This window comes from Rhinatrema bivittatum, chromosome 13 (assembly GCF_901001135.1).
Source record: "Rhinatrema bivittatum chromosome 13, aRhiBiv1.1, whole genome shotgun sequence".
In the NCBI taxonomy this organism is placed as follows: Eukaryota; Metazoa; Chordata; class Amphibia; order Gymnophiona; family Rhinatrematidae; genus Rhinatrema; species Rhinatrema bivittatum.
The window spans coordinates 5,146,558-5,173,812 of record NC_042627.1 but is presented as its reverse complement, the minus strand read 5'-3'; the positions used below and the strand labels follow the sequence as shown (position 1 = coordinate 5,173,812).

General features: G+C 45.1%; 1 protein-coding gene across 3 annotated transcripts; it reads left to right on the top strand.

Annotated features, from left to right (window-relative positions):
• Positions 1–10,066: 10,066 nt before the first annotated feature.
• On the top strand, positions 10,067–23,897 carry NUDT8 (nudix hydrolase 8). 3 transcript variants are annotated; one of them, XM_029575621.1, is made up of 5 exons: positions 10,067–10,753; positions 16,431–16,731; positions 17,863–17,995; positions 20,584–20,661; positions 21,196–23,897. In XM_029575621.1, exons 2-5 carry the CDS (start codon positions 16,445–16,447, stop codon positions 21,406–21,408), a joined length of 711 nt encoding a protein of 236 aa, XP_029431481.1. In that variant the 5' UTR covers positions 10,067–10,753; positions 16,431–16,444; the 3' UTR covers positions 21,409–23,897. The 3 variants fall into 3 exon arrangements, with proteins under 3 accessions (XP_029431481.1, XP_029431482.1, XP_029431480.1); XM_029575622.1 differs by having other exon boundaries at positions 10,068–10,753; positions 16,434–16,731; XM_029575620.1 differs by lacking the exon at positions 10,067–10,753 and adding an exon at positions 10,771–10,913 and having other exon boundaries at positions 16,434–16,731.
• The last annotated feature ends 3,358 nt before the right edge of the window (positions 23,898–27,255 follow it).

The following is a 27,255-nucleotide window of genomic DNA, read 5'->3' as shown; positions in this document are numbered from 1 at the left end:
ACCCTCAACCAATTTATCGAGGCGTGAGCTTTCCAGGACAGAGTCCCCCGTCAGCAGATGCAGGACGACGTGGTGGACTCTGTCCTGGAAAGCTCACGCCTCAAGAAACCGGTTAGTCTATAAGGCTGCCACCCGCCTCTTGTCGATTTTTGCTACACCAGACTAACACGGCGATCCCTCTGAGGTTCTGAACTCCATGGTAAGCCCAACTCTATCCAACGGGGACGTTTGTGCGCACAGCCATTGACAGGAAGGAGACATGGGGGGTGTTAGCAATACCAGCAGCAAGCTACTGACACTCAGAGCCTGCCCCACCTCAGGAACAGCCCAGCGAGTTATTGATAATCCCACCTGCAGCACCTCAGACTCAGGCCAGGGAAGAAACAAATATAAGAAATACATTTTTGGGAGCTATACAGACAAAAGTGAGGCCACCCAGACTTGCGCCTGCTCTGAGCAGGGAGTAAACCTATAAGGGGAGAAGCCAGGGATAAATGAATGAAAGCCACCGATCCAGAGGAGTAAATAACCCAAATGGTCCATCCAACCTGCTCAGCAAGCTTATGGTAATGTCTGCTGCACCGTGTAGGTTATCCCCATGCTTATCAGTTTCCCTGAACCAAATCACGGTGAACCAGGAAGATGTGGTAGACCTGATTGACAAACTGAAGAGTAGTAAATCACCTGGACCGGATGGTATACACCCCAGAGTTCTGAAGGAACTAATAAATGAAATTTCAGACCTATTAGTAAAAATTTGTAATCTATCATTAAAATCATCCATTGTACCTGAAGACTGGAGGATAGCAAATGTAACCCCAATATTTAAAAAGGGCTCCAGGGGCGATCCGGGAAACTATAGACCGGTAAGCCTGACTTCAGTGTAGGGAAAAATTGTGGAAACTGTTATAAAGAATAAAATCACAATACATTTAGATAGACAGGATTTAATGGAACATAGCCAGCAAGGATTTACCCAAGGGAAGTCTTGCCTCACAAATCTACATTTTTTTGAAGAGGTGAATAAACATATGGACAAAGGTGTGCGTTAGATGTGGTATATTTGGATTTTCAGAAGGCGTTTGACAAAGTCCCGCATGAGAGGCTTCTAAGAAAACTAAAAAGTCATGGGATAGGAGGCGATGTCCTTTCGTGGATTACAAACTGGTTAAAAGACAGGAAACAGAGAGTAGGATTACATGGTCAGTTTTCACAGTGGAAAACAGTGGAGTGCCTCAGGGATCTGTACTTGGATCGATGCTTTTTAATATTTTTATTGATGATCTGGAAAGGAATATGACGAGCGAGGTTATCAAATTTGCAGATGATACAAAATTATTCAGAGTAGTTAAATCTCAAGCAGATTGTGATAAATTGCAGGAGGCCCTTGCGAGACTGGAAGATTGGGCATCCAAATGGCAGATGAAATTTAATGTGGATAAGTGCAAGGTGATGCATATAGGGAAAAATAACCCTTACTATAGGTGCACAATGTTGGGTTCTATCTTAGGAGCTACCACCCAGGAAAGAGATCGAGAGATGCCATTGACATGATGCCCAGCACCTTGCCACAATGGTGCGAAATGTTTGTAGCGATGCCTCTGACTTTATGAGCAGGGGGGTGTCCTGTCTCTGCTTGTATGGAATTTGGGAAGAGGCAGGTGTGGAGAGAGCTTTTGGTCCCCCATCAAGATCAAACTAACAGGGTGGTTTCCCTGTCACAGGTGATTTTATTAAAACAAAAAAAAAAATGGGGGGGTGGGGTGGAGTTGAGAGGTGAATATGTGCATCAAGCCTCTCTCCACATCTCGCTTTTAGTGATGTGGGCCCGTGTCAAACAACCCTCTTTCCCCACCCCCTTCTCACTCTCTCACTCTCTGCTCCCAACTGGTCCTCCTCTCTCCCTCCGCCAGTCCATCCTTGCAAGTCTCTCTCTTTCTCTTTCCCTCCCCTAGCTCATCTCCACCATTCTCTCGCTCTCTCTCCCTCCACTAGTCTATTCCGTCAATTTCTCTCTCTCTCCCCCTCCACCAGTCCATCCCTGCCATTCTCTTATACTCTCTCCCTCCACTAGTCCATTCCCGTTAGTCTCTTTCTCTCTCCTCCAGTCCATCCTGGTCAGTCTCTCTTTCCCTCAACCAGTCCAGCTCCACCAGTCTCTCTCCTTCTACCAGTCCATTCCCCCAGTTGCTCCAGATCCAGCTGTGTGGCTACCTGTAGTTAAAGTATGTGAGTTACTGAATATGAGTGCATTATTGCACATTTACTGCTGTGCTTTGCAATTATTCAGTTACATCAGTAAGCATTATTTAATAAGTTTTATATATTATGAATGTCTGGTGTATTAATAATTATTTCTTTGTTATTGCATTAATACATTTTCTATATATGGCAAATAACTGCAGGTAAAACTTAGAAAGGGGTCCATGCTCTCAAAAATGCTGGGAACCCCTGTCCTACACTAACAAAAGGGAGATTTGGGGGTCCCCTTATACATATTTAACGTGACAGTCAGGGCCGGCGCAACCCACTGTGCAAGCCATGCACTTGCATAAGGTGGCGGCCTGGACAGGGCGGCAGCCTCAGGGCCGCAACCAAGTTGCATCAACTGCTGGCGCTGCCGCCCCATAAAAAAAAAAAGAGGAACATGCAGGGTCCCATGGCGGTTCCCAACCCGCCACGTGGCGAAGATGAGGCAGCAGCGGAGGGAGCGCTTGGCATTATGGCTCCTCCTTCGCCGCGTGATGAAGAAGAATCCTAGGATCTTGATTTGCAGGGCTGTGCAATGAAGCAGAGAAGGAGCCGTAGCGCTTCATGGCGAACGAGAGGAGCCCTAGGGCCACGCGGCAGTTTCCAAGCTGCCGCACGGCGAAGAAGAGGAAGAGCCAGAGGGCTGCGTGGCGGTTTCCATCCTGCCGCACGGCGAAGAGGAGGAGGAGCCCGAGGGCCGCGTGGTGGTTTCCATCCTGCCGCGCAGCGAAGAAGAGCAAGAGCCATAGGGCTGCATGGCAGGTCCCTTGGCGAAGAGTTGCAGAGCTGCAAGGTCAGGATGAGCTGCAGAAGGAAAAATAAAAAGCCACCAGGCAGCTCCCAATCTGCCCTGCCGAAGAAGTGGAGAACCAGGGCTGCTGGGAGAGGCCAAGGTTCTACAGTGTATGTGTGAGCAGGAGGAAACCTGTGTGTGTCTGAGCATGTATGAGTGTGTGTGTGTGTGTGGGTCTGAGCATAAGCAGAGTGTATGTGTGTGTCTGAGCATGTATGAGTATGTATGTGTGTCTGAGCAGAAGCGAGCGTGTGTGGGTGTCTTAGCATGTGCATGTGAGAGGAGGCATGTGTGTGAAAGAGGGAGCATGTGTGTATGTGTGAGAGAGAGAGCACTGAGACAGATGCAAGCTCTAGGGATGATGGAATAAGAGGTCTGAATAATAGTAGTAAGTTCTTTTTGAGCAGTAAATTCTTCAGTTTACATCAGGAAAATATGAGTTATTGAAGCATAGGGTGTTCTCTTTGTGCGTGTCTGTGCATGTGCGCATTTGTGAGCGTGTGTGTGTCTGAGCATGTATATGTGAGAAAGAGAGGGATTGTGTGTGTGTGTGTGTATGTAAGAGGGAACATATGTGTGAGTGTGTGAACATGTATATGTAGGAGGGAGCATCTGTGAGTATGTGTGTGAGTGAGAAAGTGTGTGTGAGAGAGAAAGCATGTGCATGTGAGCATGTTTATGTAAGAGGGAACATGTGAGTGTATGAGAGAGACAGCATATGTATGTATGTGTATGTATAGATATATATCAAACCCCTAGATTCATCGCACAATAAAGAATGACCCTATATGAGAGAGAGAGGAGAAAGTTTATGCATCTCTCTCTCTAATCCACGACAATCTGAGTGACTAGAAATCAAACGTTTCCAGGTATGGAGAGTGTAAATTATTTTATCTTTTTTTTATTGAAAAACAATGTTAGAACAATACAAATCCCTCAAACAAGTAATACAACAACAATGTAGCAGACTGTTGTAAACAGCAAAGTAATATCACTTCTATTTTTCTTTTTTACTGGTCCCCTTCGTTTCAACATGCATACCAAATTTTGATTTAATCGTAGACCACCAAGTTTATATTTCGGATTGACGGTATATAAGTAAATTAACATTAACATTCATACCATATACTCCACAAACACTCCAGGATAATACTACAGGAAAACACTCCTAGAATCATCTGGTTTATACGGTGCGTTTCACCCTCTCTCACAACCGAAAATATCTTCTTTGTGACAACATGAACGGTTGGCCTTCAAGGCCTTTCTGTTTGCAAGAGCTCAGCTGAAGCGTGTCGAACCATTTCCAGCTTCCAAGGTCTGAATACCAGGCAGCTTGTCATCGGGCCGAGAAGTTAAAATGACTTTCTTTTCCAATGCGAAGAGAACCCCAGACCATTTTTTTCCCACCTGCAGGAAGCAGAACAGATCTGTCAAACAAATATAGATACAGCAATTTGCCATTCCAGTCAATAGAGCCCCCTAACAAGCTTTCTATAAAAGCAAAGATTTTTCTCCAAGAAGCTTGCAGCTTATGGCAGTCTGTGAGCACGAGACACTGAGTGCCACAGCAATAATTACATTTTTAGGCATAGATCGGAGGTCAGATGTATGCGGTGTACAGTTTTAAACTGCATTTCCCTCAGATTGGCTGTCGAGAGGTGGTTATACAAGGCTGTGAAAGCAGAGCTGATAGATTCCTCCAGCGTGGGCCCAAATCTGCCTCCCCCCCCCCCGAGATTCAAATTCCACTCGTATTAAATTTAGGAACAGCGTCCAAGAAAGTCTCCTCATCATCGGAGAAAGGCAATACTTGGCTGCATTCATGGAATAATGCCCAGCCTGAAGGTAGGTAAAAATAAAAATTGTCATTTGGCAGTGACCACAATTCTTTTGCCTGTGGAAACGAGCACCAGACAACCCGACAGGCCGATTCAGTAAAAGATACGGGAGAGCCGGCACTCCGAGGCGCGCGCCCAGGCACCTCTCCTGGGCACGCAATTCTCTATTTTAATTAGGTGTCACGCTAATAAGGAGGCGCCGGGTGCAATAACGCGTCCCTAGCGCCTCCTTATTGGCAGAAGTGGCAGCTGTCAGCAGGCCCGACAACCGTCACTTAATTTTACCGGCGTCGGTTCTCGAACCCGCTGACAGCCACGGGCAAAATTGAGCGTCCGTTTTCCAACCCGCCAAATGGCGGGCAGATTTTTTTTTTTGGGGGGGGTGTTATTTTTGGTACCTCAGACTTAATATTGCTATATTAAGTTGGAAGTTGTACAGAAAAGCAGTTTTTTTCTGCTTTTCTGTACATTTTCCCGGTGCTTTCTAAGGTTAATTTCTGAGAGTATTTCAGTATTCCAGGGTAATAACTAATAGCGCTCATCAACATGCATTTGCATGAGATGAGCGCTATTAGTTTGGGGGGGGGGGGGGGGGGGGGTGGCCGCGCATTTTCCACGTGCTATTACCCCTTACAGTACGAGGGGTAATAATAGCGCATCTAAAACGCACGGCCAAACGGGGGCTGAGCGCACCGTTCTGTATCGGCCTAACCAATATAAGCCCTTCTGTTTCCAATTTTGAAATACTGAGTTTCCAACTCCAATGGGAAATTCTGGGTTACCCACAAAAACAATAAGAATGGGAAAAGAGTACAAGTGCTAAGAGAAGACTCTCTCCAGCATTGCCAAGCGTTCTCCATGGCGGGCAGCCAAAAACCCCCAGAGCATGGAGGGGACGGCCTCCATTTGGTGGAATGGAGCAAGCTCTCTGCATCCCAACTTCTGCCCGTTCCTGAATACGACACATCAAGCAGGTCACATCGTACAGGCAAAGATCCAGTAGAGCAAGCCACCCCCTGCGCCCTGTCCCTGCTCAAGGAATCAAAACGTATTCTGGCGCTTTTATTTCGTCAAACAAAACGCCATTACCATAGATCTAAACCACCAAACTTCTGTCCCTCTTATCCATACAGGCAGCATTTACAATTGATATAATATGATTTTTGGAGAAAAATAATCCCAGTAATTCCTATGGTTAGGTGATTTTAAAGGAAATATGAGTACATTTAAAATTGACTGGCTAAAATTTTACATAGCAAAATTTTTGGAAAATGTATATATATATATATATTTTTTAAACTATATATTTGAGAAAAACGTGTCATATGTGAGGTAGGAAAAATATCTTGCATGGGCTCGGCCTTCCTCCGTTCCCTCCGAGGCCACTCCGAAATCAGAGCGACCTCGGAGGGAACTTTCCTTCTGCCTCCCCCCACCTTCCCTTACCTAACCCGCACCCCCCCCCCTAAACCCCCCCCCTTACGCCTGTCCAAGGGAGGCGTAACTTGCGCGCGCCGGCCAGCTGCCGGTGTACCATGCCCCGGCACAGGCCGCTGTGTCGGAGCACTCGGCCCTGACCCCGGACTGCAGCCCCTTTTTCGAAGCCCCGGGACATACGCGTGTCCCGGGGCTTGGGGCAGCTTTTCGGGGGTTACGCGTGAAACTCTTTGAAAATCTTCCCCTTGCTTAGAGTATATTACTAGACCCATTGAGGAGTAGGAAATTTTAAGAATAATAAAGACAGGAAAATCACATAAGACCTTGGGCCCGGATGGATTTAATCTTAATTATAACAAAATCCGGGCCCTCAGATAACCAAAAAACTGGAGAATTGTTTTGAAGATGGTTTTCAATAAAGCACCTTTCTGAGGGGTTTAACAAGACCTATGTTATGGTGCTGGCTAAGGCAGGGAAAAATCCTTTGCAACCGGCTTCCTATAGAACGATCTCCCTGTTAAATTGTGATTTAAAAATATTGGCTAAAGTAATTGCAGATGGGTTGAGTAATGTCATCCCAGATATCATCTCTGATAATCAAGTAGGCTTTGTTAAAGGAAGAGTGGCGAGATCTAATGTCATAAAACTGATTACCGCAATGAAAGTTTGTAGGGAAAGGAATATCTTGGCCATAGCTTTTGGATTTGATTTGGAAAAGGCCTTTGACAGGCTCTCATTGCCATAAATGTTTTCAGTGTTACAAAGATTTGAGTTTGAGGGGAACATATTGAAGTACATCTCACTTCTTTATAAATTACCTACATCTAATACAGTGGCAAATGGCTGTAAATCTTCAGATGTTCACATTGGTAGAGGGATTAGACGAGGATGCCCTCTCTCACTGATATTATATATATATTATCTGTAGACCTTTTGATAAGGAAAATGAATGCAGATGAATCTGTCTTAGGTTTCCAATTGAAGGACCAAGCTTTCAAGATTGTGGCTTTTGCAGATGACATTTAGTCTTTCTGACAAATCCTAGGATTCCGTTAGACAAAATTCTATTTATACAGAAACGCTTTGGAGAGTTTGTGAGTTTAAAAATTAATCAAGATAAATCCGAAGTATTATATGTTATAGGTGGGCTAAAAAATGCTTGGGGGACATCTTTTCTTCTAAAATGGGTAACAAAAGACCTAAAATATTCAGGTATTAGAATTCCAGCAGATGGCGAGAATAGATATGAAACTAACGTGAAGATCGTAGAAGCTTTTATCTCTATCGTTAACAGGGCAGATACAATTAGTGAAGATGATGGAGGTCTCCAAATGGGGATTATAAAAAATCAAAACATTAGAAATATTAAATGCAGCTTAAGAGATTTTATCTGGAATGGAAAAAAGGCAAGAATACCCCTAGCTATACTGCCAAATTCTACACAGCAAGGTGGACTAAACTGTCCTAACATGCAATTATATAACTTGGCTTGCATGTTCTGATATATTAAGGATTTCTTGTTTGACACTACCACATTTACACTACTTAGGTTTCTAATAACTTAGGCCTCTCCTTTCTCTTGGAAGGCATTGCTTCAAGTGAACGAAAGAGAAGTACCAATAAACCTTAGAGGACATATGTTATTGTGAACAGGATGAAAAGCTTGGCGTTTCCTCTGTAAATTACTTAAGAGACCCCAAAAACATCACAATTTTTGTCAATACAAGGCAATTCGCAATTCACTCCTGGGACAGAGGATCCCACATTTAAAGTTTGGAAAGGAAAGGGACAGATTCTTATGGGGGACGGAAAACGGGTTCACAGTTTTCAGGAGTTATAACAACAATTCTCTTTCTCACAGGGATTTCCGTGCATAGCTGCAACTCAGGCATTACATACTAGAAATAATGAGACAGGCTCCAGATTCTGGAGATGTAGAATCATCGGAAAATATTTTATTGGGTGAGGAAAAAAGGTAGTACATGTGCAGCTTTTAATAAAGCATTACAAAACATTAAGAAAGAGGATGCATTTCCAAAATGTGCAGACAAATGGAATTGATTCCATCCTCCCAGCAGGAACAGAGATTACTTATCGGAATCTCATCCACTATGGGCTGTCTTTTTTCTTTCAGTTGCTCCACAGACAGGCTTGTAGTTTAGTGGTTAGAGACACAGGGAATCCACTCACTACAATCTCACTAGTGCTCCTTGTGATCTCGGACAAGTTACTTTACCTGTCATTGCCTCTGGTACAAACATAGGGCCTAATTCATCAAAGCATTTTCCTATAGACACAGAGGGGCTGATGCAATAAAAATGGGCACTCATGTTGGCCGCCCGTTTTCCTGACGCGCGCATATCCAGTCCCTGGGCACCCAATGCAGAATGTAAATTAGTGGCCACGGTAAGAGGGAAGCGCTAGGGAACAATTGTGCGACCCTAGTGCTCAATGCATCAGGCACCCAGAATTACAACGGGTGCACGCTGCGGAGGGTCTGGAGTCCTGGTCATTCCTCAGCTTTATTTTAAAATGTTCCACATTTATTCCCAGAAGTACCCCTTACATGATTCGTTTTGTTTTCCCCTCTGCTCCAGAAAACTCTAAACTTTTATCCTTCATGCCCAGCGAACGTGCATCTTAAATCAGTGGCGCTCTACATAGCTTTATTCTTACACTGCAAGCAGTAGAAATGAGCACAGCAACAATACCGAGTAGGAGGAAACACATAGGACAGCATTTTTCATTTTCTCAGGAGCAATCGACTCGAGGTTTGACTTAATGCCAGCTCAGGGCTAGAGTTACATTTTGCCGTGTTAACGAGCATGTGTTTGGCACCGGGAATTTTTCTGCATCGGAGGTAATAGCCTCATCTACATGGCATTTACATGTGATGAGCACTATTAGCAATGCGTGAGTTTGGACGCGCATAGGGTGACCAACTGCCCGATTTTCGACCAGCCAGCCTGATTTTGCTATGCAGTTACAAGGGTAAAAACTGGACAGGCAAGGCCAAGGGCCAATCTGTGATGATGCAGCCTGGCAGCGCGCCAATCACCTGCCTGTTTTCGGGGCTCGGTTTGACTCTCCTCCCCCTCGCCCATAGCTGTGCTGCACTTGTTGCTACTTTGAGCTGTCCTCCTGGGAGTCACAGAGGATGAGGAGAATCAAACTGAGCCCCAAAGACAAGGCAGGCAGAATCTACCTAGGAAAAAATTAACACTCGATTTGAAAGGGAAAAAAAAGGGGGTGGGGTAGCTGTGGCCGGCCCCTGCCCCCAAGTGTCCGGTCCTGGTCCATGAAAAAGTTGGCAACCCTAGACACGCGTTGACCTCTGTGCACTAGGCGAGCACACTATATAGTGCATGAGTCTGAGAATGGGAGAAATGCCTTAGTGAATCAGGCCCTTAGATTGTAAGCCCTTTTGGGATAGGGTAATATCAACAGTACCTGAATGTAATTGCTTTGATGTGCTGAAACGCGGAATACAAAATAGATAAATAAGGCAAATTCCCACTTTAAATCTCATACCAGCTGTTTTCTGTTTGTTAGGTTCTGGTAAATGTATTTTTAAATGTTAAATTAAGTTCATTTTTAGGTTAATCTTCTGATTAATTTAAAAAAAACCGTGTGAATCTAAGTGTAGTGTTTAAATGCCATTCTTTGCCGGGACATGCCCAGGTGAGCCTTGCAGTGCGACCCTGCTGCAGCTTCCCGCTGGGTGCGGCGCTGCAGTTTTACGTCACTGAGCCTGCCCTGCCGCGCTGCATGCTGGGATTTGTAAGGCCAGGTCGGGAGTTCCCGCCGTCTCTGCATTCTCTGGGATTCAGTGTTATCTGAATTATTCATTACTTGGAAAGGGGGAGCTAAAAAAAATCCCACTTAGTATTATTTACTGAATGCTAGCACTGCTGAACCTTTCTATAGCAGCGCGCGCGCGCACACACGCGACATCCGCAGAAAGCGGAACGGGACTATAAGTTCCAGCAGGCACTGCGAGAGCAGCATGGCTCTCTACCTGCTCGGTGGGAAAGAGCCGAAAAGACTCAGAATAAAAGTAGAAACTTTCTGTTTCCCAAGCCCTACAGAAGGAGAGACAAAAACATAAAATAAAAATAAATAAATATTATATATATGGCAGAGTTTACCCGCCCTCCTCGGGGATAGGGAGAGAGGGAAAAGGAGCCGCTTCTTGCCGCTTTGGGGAACGGTCCCCTCTTTTTGCACCAGGAGGCCCGGCCTCGGTAGCGCCGCTGCTGCTGCAGCTTGCTGGGGGGGGGGGGGGGGGTTGTTGTGTGCACCGCTCCCTCCGCCAACCCTTCCTTCACGGCTTCTGCCATTTTCTTTCCACAGCACAAGCCCTTCCCGGGGCTCCACGGTAGGAGCAGGAGGCACGGCAAGGCCTGCAGGCCAGGGAGGCAGCCGTGCTAGTCAGGTAACGACGGGGGCGGGCTGCCAGCTGTTCATGCCCCGGCCCTCCCCTTTCAGTGTGGGCAGCTCCTCAGCCCTCCCTCGGCCGGTTTTCCTTTGCTCCCTGCACCTCCCTCCTTGGACTGACATTGTTCCCGCTTTCACACGGGCCAGCACCTCCCCGGGTACGACTGCTTCAGCTTTCATGTCCCCTGCCCTGCTGTGGAGGAGGGGTCTTTCCTTCCCCCTCCCCTTTCCGTTCCTTTTCTTCCTCCTCTGATGTAACGCTCTGAGGAAGGAGGGACCTTCCCTCGGAAAAGGAAAAAAAAAAGAGACAGGGCGCCAGGAAGCCCTCCTTCCTCGCTCTTTATTTCATTTTTTTCTTTCTTACTGAGTTTCCCTCTAGAAGCCTTAAATCCATTTTAATTTTTATCCTCCCCACCTGATTTTTTTCCTCAGCTTGAATTATTTAATTAAAATTAATTTATATTCCGTATGCATCCTATAGTTGGTAGCGGATCACATCATACATACATAAATACATAATTAAAATCAATAACGATTAGATACATAGATAATTAAACATCAATAACAAGACAAGAAACAAGCAGTGAGTGAGCAACATCTGCAAAAGTTTCTTCATTAGCTAAAATTAAATTGCATACATTTTAAGATCCCTCAAAAACTTGCCTTAAGAGCCCTCTTAAAACTTTTGCTACAGGAAGGCAGGCATAGATGCTCTGGAAGGAAATTCCACTTTTCAGGCGCTGCTACCAAAAACACGCTCTCTCATTATTCCTAATCATGCTACTTTTATAGAGGGAATCTCCAGAAGATCTTGTTCCTATGTCTCAGAACATGGGTCGGGTCTATACATTCTTATAACAGAATTAAACCATGGGATAGACTCATTCTGCATTAATTTGTGTACAGCAAACATTTTGTTTTGTATTCTGAGTTGTAAAGGAAGTCAGTGCAGAGATGAAAGTACCGGTAATATGTATTCTGGTTCCTGTTAATAAGAGGTGCAGGGTCCTGGATAATCTGCATTGTATTTGTTGGAAGGCCCAGAAGTAGGGCATCACAATACTCCATGCTGGTCAAAATTAATGCATGTAGCACTGTATGGAAATCTTGATGTTCTAGTAGTGGTTTTAAATTTTGTTTAAGCATAGTTTGAAGAATTTAGTTTATTACAATGTTATTTATATGTAGTTTCATTGATAATGGATTATCAGGAATAAACCCTCGATTACACGTTTGATGTTTAATTGGTATGTGCTGACCTTTAAATGAAAAAGGTGATGGAAAATATTCTGAGTGTTTCTGTTTAGAGTATGAAAATTTTGGTTTTATCCACATTCAGCTGGAGCTTATGTGAGAGCCATGAGTGTATTGCAATGAGGTATATGTCAAGTGAACTGAAGGTGAAAGACCAAGAATGTTGATATGGGAAGAAAAACTGAATGTCAACGGCATAAATATTTATTTATTTTATTTATTTAACATTTTTAATATACTGAGGTTCTGGTAACAATGTTACTAATCACTTTGGTTTACATATAACATTGAAATGACATTAACACGTGTGTCTTACAGAGAACAAGGAAAATGAGGAACTTGGAAAAAAATTGAATTAAATAACACATTATAAAACATCAATTTAAATAACAGCAATCTTATAGACTAGCGATTAGAATGAATCAATCATGTAACAAGTGGTTGAAAATTGACAGGAGAGATTTGCAATTAATTCTAGGATTATTAATCACTGTGGGATAAAAAGAAATTGTCCAGGAAGGGAGGGTGTTTGTAAAGTCCAGCTCAGGCATAGGCTTGTGTGAAAAGCCAGGTTTTAAGTCTTTTAATATGATAGTTTTATGCCGAGGCCGGATAATAGTTTGCAGAGTGGAGAGAGAGATATATTAAAAAGTGTCGCAGAGAGAGCAGACCCCTGTGGCACACTGGAATTTGAGTACCAGTCAGAGTGAGCATTTCCAGTTTTAACTTGAAATGATATAAACTAAGCCAATTCAATACCTTTGATTATTATAGTTCCTCTGCACTCAGGCAGGCCAATCCACATGAGTGGGTTATGCACTTCTACCAGTAGGTGGAGACGGTGTAAAGCTGACGTCGCGGACATATAGCCCTGCCCTGACATCAGCCCGCCTGTATTCTCTGTCTCCAGAAGATGGTGAACATGCATCTCCCTAGTGGGGATTGCTTGTAGTATAAAATAAGAAGATAGAAGTTTAGAAGCATTGCTTGAGCTCCTGAGGTACCACTGGGTCCCTCCCTCAGTTGAGCGTCTTGAGTTCGGCAGCCTAGAAACTCTAGCAGTTGGAGGACGAGGGAAGTTCAACAATGACGGCTTTTGCCCTCTACCCCCCCCCCCCCCCCCCGGAGCTGGAGACTTGTTTGTGCTCTCAGTCAGGGAGGGTTGAGCTCAGGTAAAGGAAAGTTTAAAAAAATAATAATGTAGAAAGACGCAGGCTGAACCTGTGATTTTCAAGGGCTTAGTTTACAATTCCTTGTGGGTTCAGTTGGCAGCTTTGTGGTGTCTCAGAGGTAGACTTTAGGGAAAAGGTCATTGGCCTCTCATTCAGATGTTGTGAGGTTTTTGAAGGGGGTCAAGCATCTGTGGCTGCCGGTGCGCAGATGGGTCTGGCTTGGAGTTTACACTTGGTCTTGCAGGTGCTTTGTGGGCCTCTGTTTGAGCCGTTGAGGAAGATGTTGTTAAAGGACCTAACGCTGAACGTGGTATTTTTGGTGGCGATTTGTCCGTGCAGAATGTGGTGATTTGTTCGTTCAGAAGGATTTCGGAGCAGGCTTTGTCCTGAACGGAACCATTTCTGAAGATTTCGGACGAGGACGTGTCTTTGTGCATGGTACCTTAGTTCCTGGCATCTTTTTTTTCTCCTGAATCAGACTGTGGAGCTCCTGCCTTTCTGAATTGGTCTGCTGAGTTGCTGGAGGCAGAAGAGCTCTATTTCTTGGATGTGCACCGGGTACTGTTGCCTTATCTAAAGGTCACCAACAGTTTTTGGGTGGTTGGATCATTTGTTTATATTGTTTGGAGGTGGGAGAAAAGGATGCAAGCCCTCCAAGGACATGATAGTGCGTTGGTTGAAGGAAGCTTTGTTTCGGCCTAAGTTTGTAAGGGGAGAAGAATTCCAGATGGGTTGCGTGCACACTCCACCAGAGCTCAGGCAGCATCGTGGGCCGTGTGTCAGCGTTGCCGCAGGAAATTTGTAGAGCGGTGACGTGGTCTTCTCGTCACACTTTATCTTGCCATTACTGTTTAGATGTTCAGGCTCCTGGCGAAAGTGTCTTGAGAGGGGGTCTTTCGTGGGCCTGCCCAGTATAGGGGTGCTTTGGTACATCCCACTTGTCTGGACTGATGTGGGGTATGAACACAAAAGGAAATAGCCTAGTGGTTAGAGCAGTGGGCTAGGAACCAGGAGACCAGGGTTCGAGTCCTGCTGTCGCTCCTTGTGACCTTGGGCAAGTCACTTTACCCTCCATTGCCTCAAGTACAAAACTTAGATTGTAAGCCCTCTGGGAATAGAGAAATACCTGCAGTACCTGAATGTAAACCAATGTGATATCTCAGATCGAATGTCGGTATACAAAAAAATAAAAATAAATAATATTCATTCATGAAGTACCATAGATCAGTCCAGAGACCTAGCCCCTTAGTTTTCTCAAGACTATTATGACAAGCCCATGTTCTGGCATGCTTACTGGGAAACACCGACAGGACGAATATATACAGAATCTGAGGAAGTTTGCCAGGTTGTGGTTAGAACCTTGGGTTGATTTGTGGATTTTCGTTTTGGTGGGCTCTGGCTTGCTGGAAGAGATACAGGTACGGAAGCTCTCTCACGACTCTCTCAGATTAGATACTTTCTTCCAAAGATTCAAGATCACGAGATGTTTGCAGGTGGCCAGTTTTTTGTCACATAGTTCTTTGGTCTATTAATATGTCCTGTAAAAACACTGAGTTCTAAGGCATTAATTTCAGGAATAATGGAGGAGAGGAGCATGTTGGACAACACTAGCAAGAGATTGCAGATCTCAGTGAACCTGTTTAATGAGAGTGAAAGAGTTCTTGTAGGCAGAATCACAATCTGTCTTTCCAGAAGATAATGGCAGGGTGGCGCCCTTGCCCCCATTGCTTTCTGCTGTATGAACCTAAATATGAGTGTGCAGGCAGAGAGAGGTTATCCCTTGGATGCAGAAGTTCTGAGAGCTATCATGACTTCCTCTTGCCTGGACTGGGTGGAGCTTTGGTACATCCCTCTTGTCTGAGCGGGTCTGGCATGGGCGATAAGGCAAATTAAATTTAAACTTGCCTATTAATTTTCTTTCCTTTAGTCATGCCAGACTAGTCCAGAACCCACCCAAGGGAGTTGCAGTGATCAAGGGCTCTCAGTTTGATAGAGTCTGAAATCTAACAGCTACTGTGTTGTTTATTCTGAAGGTAGCTGGCTTAATTGTAAGCTTGTTGTAAGGATTCTTATTCTGGGTTAATAACCATGGAGTGGTGTGCTTTGGTTGTGCTGGTGAGTTGGAAACCAAAACAAATAATTGCCTTTGGCTGTCTTTGCTCTTTTACTGAAGAGCTGAAAGCAGCACCAGGCCTTTAGAGGGGAAGTGAAATCAACTTTGAGCTTCTTTTCTCTGTCTCCATCTGGTGGTAGGAGGGTATAACTCACTCGTCTGGACTGGTCTGAAAGAACTAAAGGAAAGGAAATTAAGAGATAAGTTTAAACTCCTTTTGGTGCAGTGTAGCTATTCTATGAATCCTGCCTGGAGACAGGGGAAGAAACAGAATGCAGTGGCATTAATCTGCCCAGTTTACTTCCTGTTGCATCATAGACCTTAGTTGATCTCTGGCTTTCCCTTTATTTCTTTATAGCTACGCATCCAATGATCCTATGTCATGTTGAATTCTTTTCCTGTTGTTACCTCCAAACCCTTTCCTGGAAGGCTGTTGCATACATCCACCTCTCTCTACATGAAGAAATTATTTATTTATTTATTTATTTAACATTTTTATATATCGGACTTCATGTAGCAGAGTTACATATCAGTTCGGTTTACATTATAACATTAAACAGGCGTGACCAAATGCAATGCATTTGGTCACGCCTGTTTAATGAAATATGTTTAATTAAAGAAATATGTCTTTGTTACTCCTTAGATGACCCCCCTTTAAGTCTCATGATCTCTTATTTTAGACCTTCTTTTATTCTTAAAAAGATTCGCTTCTTGTGAATTAATTATACCTTTTGAGTTATTTGAATATCTCTCGGATCTCCCTGTCTCTCCTCTCCTATAAGGTGTACATATTTAGGTCTTTGTCTCATTTTATTATGTTGTTTTATTTTATGAATGCGTTATTTTTATGTTGTGTTTTAATATGTTTGCTTTTGATTGTAAATTTCTGTGAGCTTGGCTACAGTAGTGATCGATGAATGCAAATTATAAATAAAAATGCATTTTATAGATTCTGCACCACTTTGATAGCCCTTTTCTGAACTGCCTCTACCCTGCCTATCCTTCTGGAGATATAACCTCCGAACTGAGCAATACACCAGGTGAAGTCTCACCAATGACACGCTGATTCTCTTGCCCTTGCTGATGTTTTCTCATGCAAATCTTTGAGCAATTTCTCTCTCTTTTCTGCCCGTAAGCAGTCAAAGATACGATGCTGGCTGCGGCCCTGCGTGTCTCCTGGCGCCCGGACCTCACCAGGAGCTACACCACTTTTGCTAACCCGCCCAAAGTGATTGAGCATGGCCTTGCCTGGAGCTGCCTGTCAGCAGAGAATGAGAAGCGCTGTCGCGCTGCGCTGGAGGCTCCCACGGCACAGTACTGTAACGCCAAGGCTTCGGCTGCTGTCCTGGTGCCACTGTGCTCTGTGGCTGGAGCCCCGGCGTTCCTCTACACTCTGCGCTCCAGCACCCTGCATGGGAGACACAAGGGGGACGTCAGGTGGGTCTCCTCGCATGCACACATAACTATGTTTGTTTTATTTCACAGTTATTCTAAACTGCATGGTAATATTGTTGGTGATGTCAGATAAGGAGCAATTGTCTCACTGAGTCTGTAGTTCTATGCTGCTAGCTAAAGATATCTCTCTAATGTATGGGTTATGCTCGCTCACTTTTCTGACATCATATATGTGTGTGTGTATGTGTGTGTGTGTGTGTGTATATATATAGCTCAGTTTTGGTTACACTTGGGAGAATGACCCACACAGGCCCTTTGTCCTACGAACCTAAGAAGACTTCCTTCTGTCCCAGATCAATCCACCGCCATCTTCTTAGGTTCCTTGGACAAAGGCCCTGCGTGGGTCACTCTCCCAAGTGTAACCAAAACTGAGTCAAAAAAGGGGCTATTGGATGATGACCAGCAGGTAAGAGGGTTTCAGATTTGTTGGGAATTGGGGGAACATTCTGGGGAAAGGAAAGCCTATTCCAGTGGGATGAGCTCTACCTTAACCAGAATGGGATTCTGATGAAAATCTGCCCTTCAGTTGTCCGTGCTGTATTCGTGCTTTCTGTGCATCAGTGCAACACCTGCATGGGGCTCTGATGTACGTCCTCTTCCATTGTCTGTGCCGTATTCCTGCTTTGCATGCCTCAGTGTGATGCCGGCATAGGGCTGTGATGAAGATTTTGCTCTTCAGCTGCCCATTCGGCATTCCTGCTTTACGTTTATCAAGTGATATTCTCAAAAAATAACCAAAACCATATCTTGGTGCTAATATACATGATTTGTTTGTTTGGTTATTTGTTTTGCTTTATGCTTTGATCTTTCTGTGACCTGCTTAGATGTTTTGGTAATGCGAGATGGAAATACTTTTAAATAAATAAATAAAGCAAACAGTGGACTCGGGGAAGGAGTTATTTAAAAAAACAGAGGTTGTGGCCATAGTAAAACACGCAGAGGTTTTATTTAAAAAAAAAAAAAAAAAAAAGTTAAAATCTAGGAAACATATTTTCATATAAATAAAAGGAAACCTAGAAATAAAACCATATGAGTTAACTGCCAGTTGATATTTTGAGGCCTGTAGATGGTGCTGTTACTTTAAAGAAGAACCTTTGGTTTTGTGCGTTTCAGTTTCCCAGGAGGAAAGTGTGACCCATCGGACCAGAGCGTTATCCATACGGCGCTGAGGGAGACCCAGGAAGAGCTGGGAATCCGTGTGGAAGAGGAGAATGTGTGGGGGGTAATGAAACCGCTTACTCTCTGGGTAAATGATTTATTATTGTACCTCACCTGGAGCTTTTAAGGAAAGGCAGTGGGAAAACTGGATAAATAAACAATTCCCCTGTGACATCGCAGACCGTGAGGCTGCTCACTGATTGGGTAATTTCACCGTTAAGTCATACGCTATGAATCTACTCGCTGGTTGTGGCATAACACGCTATGAACAGCTTAGTGATTGGCCAGTTTAGCTGTAGCGTCACCTACTGTGAAACTGCTTTGCAATTGGTCGGCTTGCGTGATACCTCACTAATCACTCTGAGGTCGATGTAGTAAGGGGCGCTAATGTTAGCGCAGGTTTCTTACTCCTGTTTTAGTGCGCACCTTTCTGCCATTAGTTAATTCTGGTACGTAGCAGGGAGTTGAACTCCTAAAAAAAAAAAAAAAATGCACACTAAAACAGGAGTAAAAACCAGCACTAAGATTAGCATGGGTGCATGCAAATCCTTTGAAAAGAAGGCAGTAGCTATTCTCCAGCTATGCAGAGAGATGCGTTAAAAGCAGACAGCATAAAGCACACTTTCTGGGCCAGAGCCCTTCCCGCCTGCAGAAGGAAGAAGCAGAGGCCCAGAATGAGAGACCAAGAGAACCTGTAAGGCAGAGAGAGATTGGTAAGATAGCCGGTGGGTGTGTGTGTGTGAGTGTGTAAGAGTGACAGATTTGAGTGCATTTGTGTGTGTGAGAGAGGGAGCCTGTGTGTGTGTGTGGTGTGGGACGGGGAGTGTGTATGCAAGAGATAGAAAGTGTGTGAGATGGTATATATGAGAGAGAGGGAGAGTGTATGTGTGTGAGAGAGAGGAAGCCTTCATAAAAAGAGTTTGTATGTGGATGAGAGTCAGAGGGAACTTGTATGAGAGTGAGGGATTGTGTGTATAGGAGAGAGCGAGGCTGCGCTTGAGAGGGAGGGAAGGAGCCTGAATGAGGGTATGTTTGTGAGTGAGACAAGGAACCTGTGTGTGTGAGAGAGAAGGGGGCCCTGTCTGAGCAAATGAGGGTGTATGTGAGAGAGAGAGATTGTGAGCGAGAAAGTATGTGGGTGGGTGATTGTGTGGTAGAGTGTGTGTGTGAGGAGAGTTTGTGCACAACAACCACTGCTTCCCACTCCATTAGCTAATCCACAACAATCTCAGGGCATCTGGAAATCAAGAGTTCCCTGGTATAGTGAGTGGTTCATTTTATACCTTTGTTAGTTTTAATCACCTAATATTTGATGTATGTACAGATTTTCATTATTTTTTGAGTTGGAACATTTTTATATTTCTTGATTTTATTGTTTGATATTTTATGAAGAATGGCAGTGTGTTCTGTTTTTCCCATTGTTGCGCTGCACGCACAGTCTAGTGTTGTGGTTTCCAGTTCAGTTTTTGTCTGCACATCTTTAGTTTTTACTTTATGATCTCTCTGTTCTGTATTTGGTGAGAGTTTGCCTGTGTTCTGTATGTTTGATCGAACTGGGGGTGTCCTGCTAGCAGGAAGCTTCTGCTTAGGGGCCTCTATAGTAGCTTGGCTTGTTTGTTTTGTAATAGGAAGTATATTGGTGTTTTAGGGCCTGACATTTTTACAGCGTTGCCTTTTCATAGGTAGGTTGTTACTATCTGAGTGCTGGCAGTTAGTGCTGTTTTGGTACTGGCGGTTTACTGTATTGTAATTGTAATTCACTTTACTCTTGGCTTTGAGTGCCCAATCTACACCCAACATGCGTTATAACAGGCACAATTCCAGGTGGGTTCCAAGTGTCTTTTTTTGCCTTTTAGCAGAGTTTTTCTAGTTGACATACAATATGTATGTTCTATTTACATGCAATGCTGTAAATGATAGTTTTATCTCAGAAAACTATACTTTGAATGTCCTTTTTCATGTAAAATCATCTGTTATCATAAATGCATAATTTTTACTGGTGTGGATGGATGGGCGAGGTTTGCCTAGGGCACCTGATACCCTTGCACCATCCCTGAACCAGGAGGAGTGAGACCACAATGGCCTTGCATGCAAGATTGTGCCTACGTCAGGATGCCCAGCGTCAAGTCTCTGGCATGCATGGCCATTTTACCAAGTAAAATCAAAGTAAGCTCTCCGGAACAGGCAACTGCAGCCATTTGAGATGCACAGCTGTAGGTGCCTGCCTTAGAGAGCTTACTGTTTGATTTCTCTTGGAATGCCTTGCATGTGAGATTGTGCCCAAGGTAGGATGCCCAGTGCCAGTCTCGCATGCAAGGTCATTTTGCCCCCTCACCTTCTAACTTCAAGCACTTACCTCCTTTCTCATGTTTTAAAGCACTCCGGGCCGATGTCACCACAACCAGTAAGGAAAGCTAAGGAGAGTTTCTGTGTGCGATAGGAAAGGGAACCGCAGGGCTCCGGTTACACTGAGCCTGATGAGGCACGGCGGATCCCCCTCTTTGGGAAGCTGTGTGTTTCTGTCCTGTCTGCGCATGCATTTGTGTTTATATGGCTTATGCTTGAGTGTGTATGTACGTGGGATGTTTTTGTGTGCGTGTGTGTGTGGGTTTTTTTTTGGTTTTTTTTAATGTACTCTGCCCGTGCTGGTGCTTCAGTACTAATATTTGTTTTCAGACAGGAATGGTGATTGTTCCAGTTCTTGCCAACATCGGCTCTATGGAGTCACTGAGTCTGAATCCAAACAGAGCGGAGGTGAGTCCTGCCTGCACTGACCTGCTGCTGGTGTTTAGTCACTCGAAGCAACGTATAAATTGAACGTAGGAATCTGCTGGCCTGCGAGGCTAACAGTGATATCCCAGTGCTGTTCTGGGCTCTCGTCGTCCTGCAGGGTCGTGGCCGAGGCAGCACCGAATCGCCAGGTGCAGTCCTGAAAATCTTTTCTGGATCACTCTTCTCTGGTGCCTATCGAAACTTGGCAACCACTACAGTTGCCTAAGTTGCCTGTGCCGAATTCAGGCCTGAATAAATGACGAAAAAGACCGAAGTGACACGTTTTGCTGCCCAGCGAGGTTTTGAGGGTTGTAACTGCCGTTCTGTGCAGGATGCACCCCGGGGTTGATAGATCTTAATAATAAATTAGCCTGGTATTGGGGGCGATCTCCTGTGTATGCAGGACATGCTGTTAGGGGCGCAGTGCTGTTGGAGGGGCTGCCCCCTTCATATTTAGGACACACTTTTTTTTTTTTTTCCTTCACAGCCTTTTGCTTTTTCTCTCCCTTTTCTGAGGTGGAAGATGTTTTCACGCTGACCCTGCCGCACATTTGTGAGGCGCAGAATCGGGGCTACACACACTTCCGGTGGCACGGGCAATACAGATACACAATCCCGGTTTTCCTGAACGGGAGGTACAAGGTCTGGGGGATCACTGCCGTGATGACCGACTCTGCCTTGAAGCTGCTTCTCCCCGGCCTCTACCGGAGTCCTCTGCGGCTATCGTGACGGGCGTGGCACCTCCCCCACCCCCGGGCCAGCGAGTGCAAGGACAAAGAAGAGAGATTGACCCCGAGCGAGTCGGCCCCAGGCTGTGGCCCACGGATAAGATGTCGGGGAAGGAGTGATGGCTCCCATGGGATCATTTACTAACGTGATCTGTGGTTGTGGGGAGGACATGTTGCCTGGGTTCATCAAGAGGCAGGACTCTCGCTCCCTTTCTCCTGTCACCTCTTCTTTTACATACCGTGCTCTTCCGAAACCTCACCGGTGGCCATGTAGGACCGCACCTTAAGAGAGCCTGAAATGGCCAGTTCTGTCCCAGATGTACTGGCAAGTAGTGTGCTCCACTCAACCCTGTATGGACAGTGTAAGGAGACTAAATCTCATCCCTGAGCCCTAAGGCTGCCGTGCACGCAGCTCCTATGCTGTTGGCTGGAGCTGTCCCAGGGATGGTTTAAGCAGGTGGGAGAGGTTTTTACTGCACATCCAGAGGTGACTTACATCAGCCAGCTGAAGTGGTGGTAACATCTGTCTCCTGTACAGCTGGTGTGACACATCAGGCAGGAGGAAAGGTGACATCTGTCTCACTGCACAACAGGGATCTGAACTGCACTTACAAAATGGATTATAAAATGAGTGAGGATAAATCCAGGTGCTTACTTGTTAACTCTCACCGATATTTCTCCACAAGGTGAAATGGGCCATGACGTTCTGTCCACTTTTGCTGGGAGGATTATTTCATATTATATATGGAGTGAAATGGTAGCCTATTGGTTACAGCAGCTGCAAACCAGGAAAGCCTGCACTGCTGCTCCTTGTGTCCTTGGGCAAGTCACTTCCCGTTTCATTGCCTCAGGTACAAACTTGGAAAAGTGATGCATCAAGCTGCGGTAGTGCTGTGATGTGCATTAAACAGTGTATATAGTACGATGGACACTTTTGTAGCGACATCGCGCAGTTGCGCGATATTTAGCATAACCCGCCCTGGTACCCTGCCCTATTACAAATGGCCTGATTTGCACGTAGAAATAATGCAAAAGCATGCAAAGAAGATCATTACTAGGCAATTTGATGCAAATATTTTGTCACAGCTGACCGAGAAAGTGATCAGTTATGATAAAATAACTTTTTGAAATGCGGCAAATGTGAGGCAGGAGCCCAGGGACGCTAATCTTTATCCGTATGTATGAATCGCCTAAAGCAATACACTACATGTAAACAAGCATAAAAGTAATTTCGCAATGGTGAGATCCCTCCCACGAAAAAACGTCACAGCTTAGCGGCTCCGGGCCTTAGATTGTGAGCCCTCTGGGGACAGGGAAATACCTTCAGTACCCGAATGCGATGCGCTTTGAAACGTCTGAAAGGTGGAATATAAATCAAATAAATAAATATATTTGTATTATAGTTAAACAAGGATAGAGCACGCGTGTTCAAGCTGCCTGAGCCAGACAGCAAGGTTTACAAGGTCCCGACACAGGAAGCAGGCAGAGTTAAGTTGGTTAACAAATTCCAGGTCATTGAGCAGGCTGAGCCGGTCCAGCCTTTGTGTTAAGGCTTCTATAGGCTTACGGGTTCAACCTCTCTTTAAAAAAAAGGCAGAACTACAAGTCTACAGCTGCAGTCAGACAAAACCGGGACTGGCTGATGAGCTGGAGTTTTCTGCAGACGGCTGGAACAGGCCCATTGTGTTCCAGTGCTTTGGATTTTTGATCTTTTTAAAGGGGCAGGCAGCTTGGCCCAAGGGTTCTTTATCTGCCACCATCCTCTAAGTTTCTCTATCCATGGTGCACACTGTAATGTGAATGCTGATAACCTGTGACAGGCCCCATGACAGGTACCTTCAACACCTGGAAAGCACAACACAATCCATTAGTGCCCGGCCTGGCGTGTGAGCTGCTGCGTCTTTTTATTGTGAGAGCATGACTGCAAGTGAAAAAAACCCACAAGCAGTTCTGGCAGCCCACGTCTACTCTCAGCGATGCTCTTACACCATAAGAAGTACCTGGTACTGCAATTCCAAGTAACTTAATGTAACGTGTCTGCAAATTCACATTCTCCGGTGGTCTGTGGCCGGAGGTATGTCAGCCAGTCGAGCGATCTGATTGGTTAAGTCTCATCCTGCCGCAGTCTAATGATAGATATGCGTGGTTTCGAATGCACGTGACGGATGCAGGCATTTTTAGCTCACAAGATTGCTTCTGGTTTTGAAGGGGAGGCTTATTTGGATTGTATCCCTTTGAAAATTAGCAGCTGCAAAGCGCTCGAGCTAAAAAAATCGTCTGCCTGTGTTGAGCCTCCTGCCTGTCAGGCCCATACAGAAACTTGGCCGAGCGCACCGTTTACCACGTGATTGGCCGCGCGTTTCCGGCCCGAGTCTATTACCCTTTATACTGTATCCCGGGGTAATAGAGTGTCAAAAGTGCGCAGCCAACCCCCCCGAAAACTAATAGCGCTCATCACAATCAAATGTATGTTGATGAGCCTGCTAGTTAGCCGCCCGGGATACTGAAAGTAAAATGTGCGGCCAAGCCACACATTTTACCCTCAGAAATTAACGCCTGCCCAAGAACAAGCAGCACGGGAAAGTGTACAGAAAATCAGAAAATACTGCTTTCCTATACACTCTCCGACTTAATTTCCTAGCGATATTAAGTCGGAGCAACCAAAAATTAAAAAAAAAAAAAATCTGCCCACCAGTCGGCGGGATAGAAAACGGATGCTCAGTTTTACCAGCGTCCGTTTTCCTGTCCCGTGGCTGCCAGCGGGTTCAGAAACAGTCGCCGGTACAATAGAGCGTCGGTTGCCGGGACCCGCCGACAGCCACCTCTTTGCTAATAAGAAGGCGCTAGGGATGTGCTATTGTCCCTAGCGCCTTCTTATCAGTGCACCGCCTCATTTAAGAAGAGAGAATCACACGCCCAGGAGAGGGGCGCGTGTCGGGAGAGCGGGTGCTCAACACGGAGTGCCGGCTCTCCCGCCCTTTTTACTGTATCGGCCTGTCTGCGTGGGCAGCTGAGCAGGGGCAAAATAGTGCATGTAGATTTGAAAATCAAATATTCACGTGCTGCTTTACTCCCCTGATCTAAACATGACCTTAGAATGCTGCTTCTTTTTTTTTTTTCTTTTCCCAATAGAAATTTAATTGGCGCTTCGCTAAAGAAACATATAAGCATGAAGAATATCACCATGTTAAAAAAACAAAACAAAAAACAACATTTTGAGTATCCCTTCCCACCCCTTAACCCCTCATACATATCATATCCTCCTGTTGTAGCGTCCATAAGATGACAAGGTAGAAAGTTAACAAGATAACTCCTCGGCCCACTTACAACACAAACCATCGAAAGGCACAATAGCCAGAAATATAGGGCAATAGAGCATAACAAATAGAAAGTTCAAAGGAGCAGAATTAGTGTACGGCTTAACCAGCAGACTTTCGCCACTGCATGTAAGGACCCCAAATGGAGTGAAATCTTTGAAGGCTGTGATGTTTCTCTTTTTAATCTGGCCAAAACCGTGTGCTGTGAAAGCCACTCATGCTTTTAGCCGGGCAGAGATGTAACCACACTTCTCTCCAGTAACTTTACCACAAGGTCCCTGTACGTACCTGGATCAGTCCAGACTCCTGGGTCTATGCATCCCTGCCGGCAGATGGAGATCGAGAAAGTTTCACTGACGCTGCTACATAAACCCCAGTGCCACCTGCAGTTCCTCAGTATTTCTCTGTCTCTTGCAGACGGCAGAGGGTGCTAAACCTGCCGTTCCTCAGTATTTCTCTGTCTCTAGCAGATGGCAGAGGGTGCTAAACCTGCAGTTCCTCAGTATTTCTCTGTCTCTAGCAGATGGCAGAGGGTGCTAAACCTGCCGTTCCTCAGTATTTCTCTGTCTCTTGCAGATGGCAGAGGGTGCTAAACCTGCAGTTCCTCAGTATTTCTCTGTCTCTTGCAGATGGCAGAGGGTGCTAAACCTGCCGTTCCTCAGTATTTCTCTGTCTCTTGCAGATGGCAGAGGGTGCTAAACCTGCCGTTCCTCAGTATTTCTCTGTCTCTAGCAGATGGCAGAGGGTGCTAAACCTGCAGTTCCTCAGTATTTCTCTGTCTCTAGCAGATGGCAGAGGGTGCTAAACCTGCCGTTCCTCAGTATTTCTCTGTCTCTAGCAGATGGCAGAGGGTGCTAAACCTGCAGTTCCTCAGTAATTCTCTGTCTCTAACAGATGGCAGCGGGTGCTAAACCTGCAGTTCCTCAGTATTTCTCTGTCTCTTGCAGATGGCAGAGGGTGCTAAACCTGCCGTTCCTCAGTATTTCTCTGTCTCTTGCAGATGGCAGAGGGTGCTAAACCTGCAGTTCCTCAGTATTTCTCTGTCTCTAGCAGATGGCAGAGGGTGCTAAACCTGCAGTTCCTCAGTATTTCTCTGTCTCTTGCAGATGGCAGAGGGTGCTAAACCTGCAGTTCCTCAGTATTTCTCTGACTCTAGCAGATGACCGGTGGGCCGGTCGCGCTAGTCACGTGGTCTGCCGAGCGTGGCTGTTACAGAGCTGCGCTCGGCAGACCACGTGGTATGTCCTGGGCGGCGAATCCCCGGGCCGGTCTTCATCGGGAATCCGCCGCTGTCCACTTACATTACTGGAGGTCATGAGATTCCGGAGGGCATGCGTGCTCATTTTACTCATTCGCAGGTGGCATCTTGGGCTGAGGCGCAACTGGTGACTCCTCAGGAGATTTTCAGGGCAGCGACTTGGAAGTCGCTACATACCTCTGCGAGACACTATCGTTTGGATGTGGGAGATTCAGGCTCGAAACTTTACCCATTTGCTGAAATAATGACAGCACTTCTTTATATTACTACTTGCAATTTTACTATACTAATCCTGGCACAGAAAATTCACTGTTCCAATCATAAATTATAACATAATAATATGGCATATAATAACCAGATGTGAGAGACCAACAGTTTGATCAAACTGTTCTCTCACACGTAGACACGAGGGCAGGCACCTGGAGCTTTGTTAAGGTTTGTATGTGGCGTCTTTAAGGGTAACAACAGGTTCTGTGAATGAGCTGGCGAATGTATGTTTGTGTGTGTAGAAATATCCCCACTATTGTATCCCCTTCTGTAGAGAACTTGCTATGAGATTTTGGAATGTCACAGGAATTGTGGCTACTATAACTGTTCATAGTTACTGTTGGATTGTTAGGTGTCGTGCCATGGATTAAGCTGGCTCATGATTGCCAGGTGCCCATCATTTTGCCAGTTGGACAGAGTCTGGCTTTACCCTGTTTTTATGGGCTTGCATTTCAGCTGCATGCTTTTTAATTACACAGTTTTCATGCCCATTGCCTGCAGAGACCAACTGTGGGTTTTTTTTTTGTTTTTTTTACAACTGCTTTAGGGAAGGTCACAGAGGAGGGCAATTTTTGCTTTGAAAATTATCCTGATAATGTCCTGGAATGTAAAAAAAAATTGTTTTTATATTTAAAAAAAAGCTATTTTAACTCTTTCATTGCTGACTGTAAGCAGATCTGAGCTGGAGGTTAGTTATGTATGTCACTGTAAAATTACCACCTCATGAACAATTTGCAATATTAATATGTTCTGAAGTTAAGCAGAAATAGGGACACTGCCTTTGGAATAATAAACTGTTTCTGTATAGAGGTGGTTTCTTGTCTTCTCTTTTGGAAATTTGAAGTGGCGTGTGTCCAGGCTGTGTGATCATATAAGGAGGTTTATGTCTGAGTGGAGGCTGAGGGAGACTAAACTACTACACTGATAAGGGCTTCAGGTATCCACAAGGAATTTGCGTGAGAGAGATTTCCGTGCACTTCCTCCACTGATTGCAAATTTATTCATT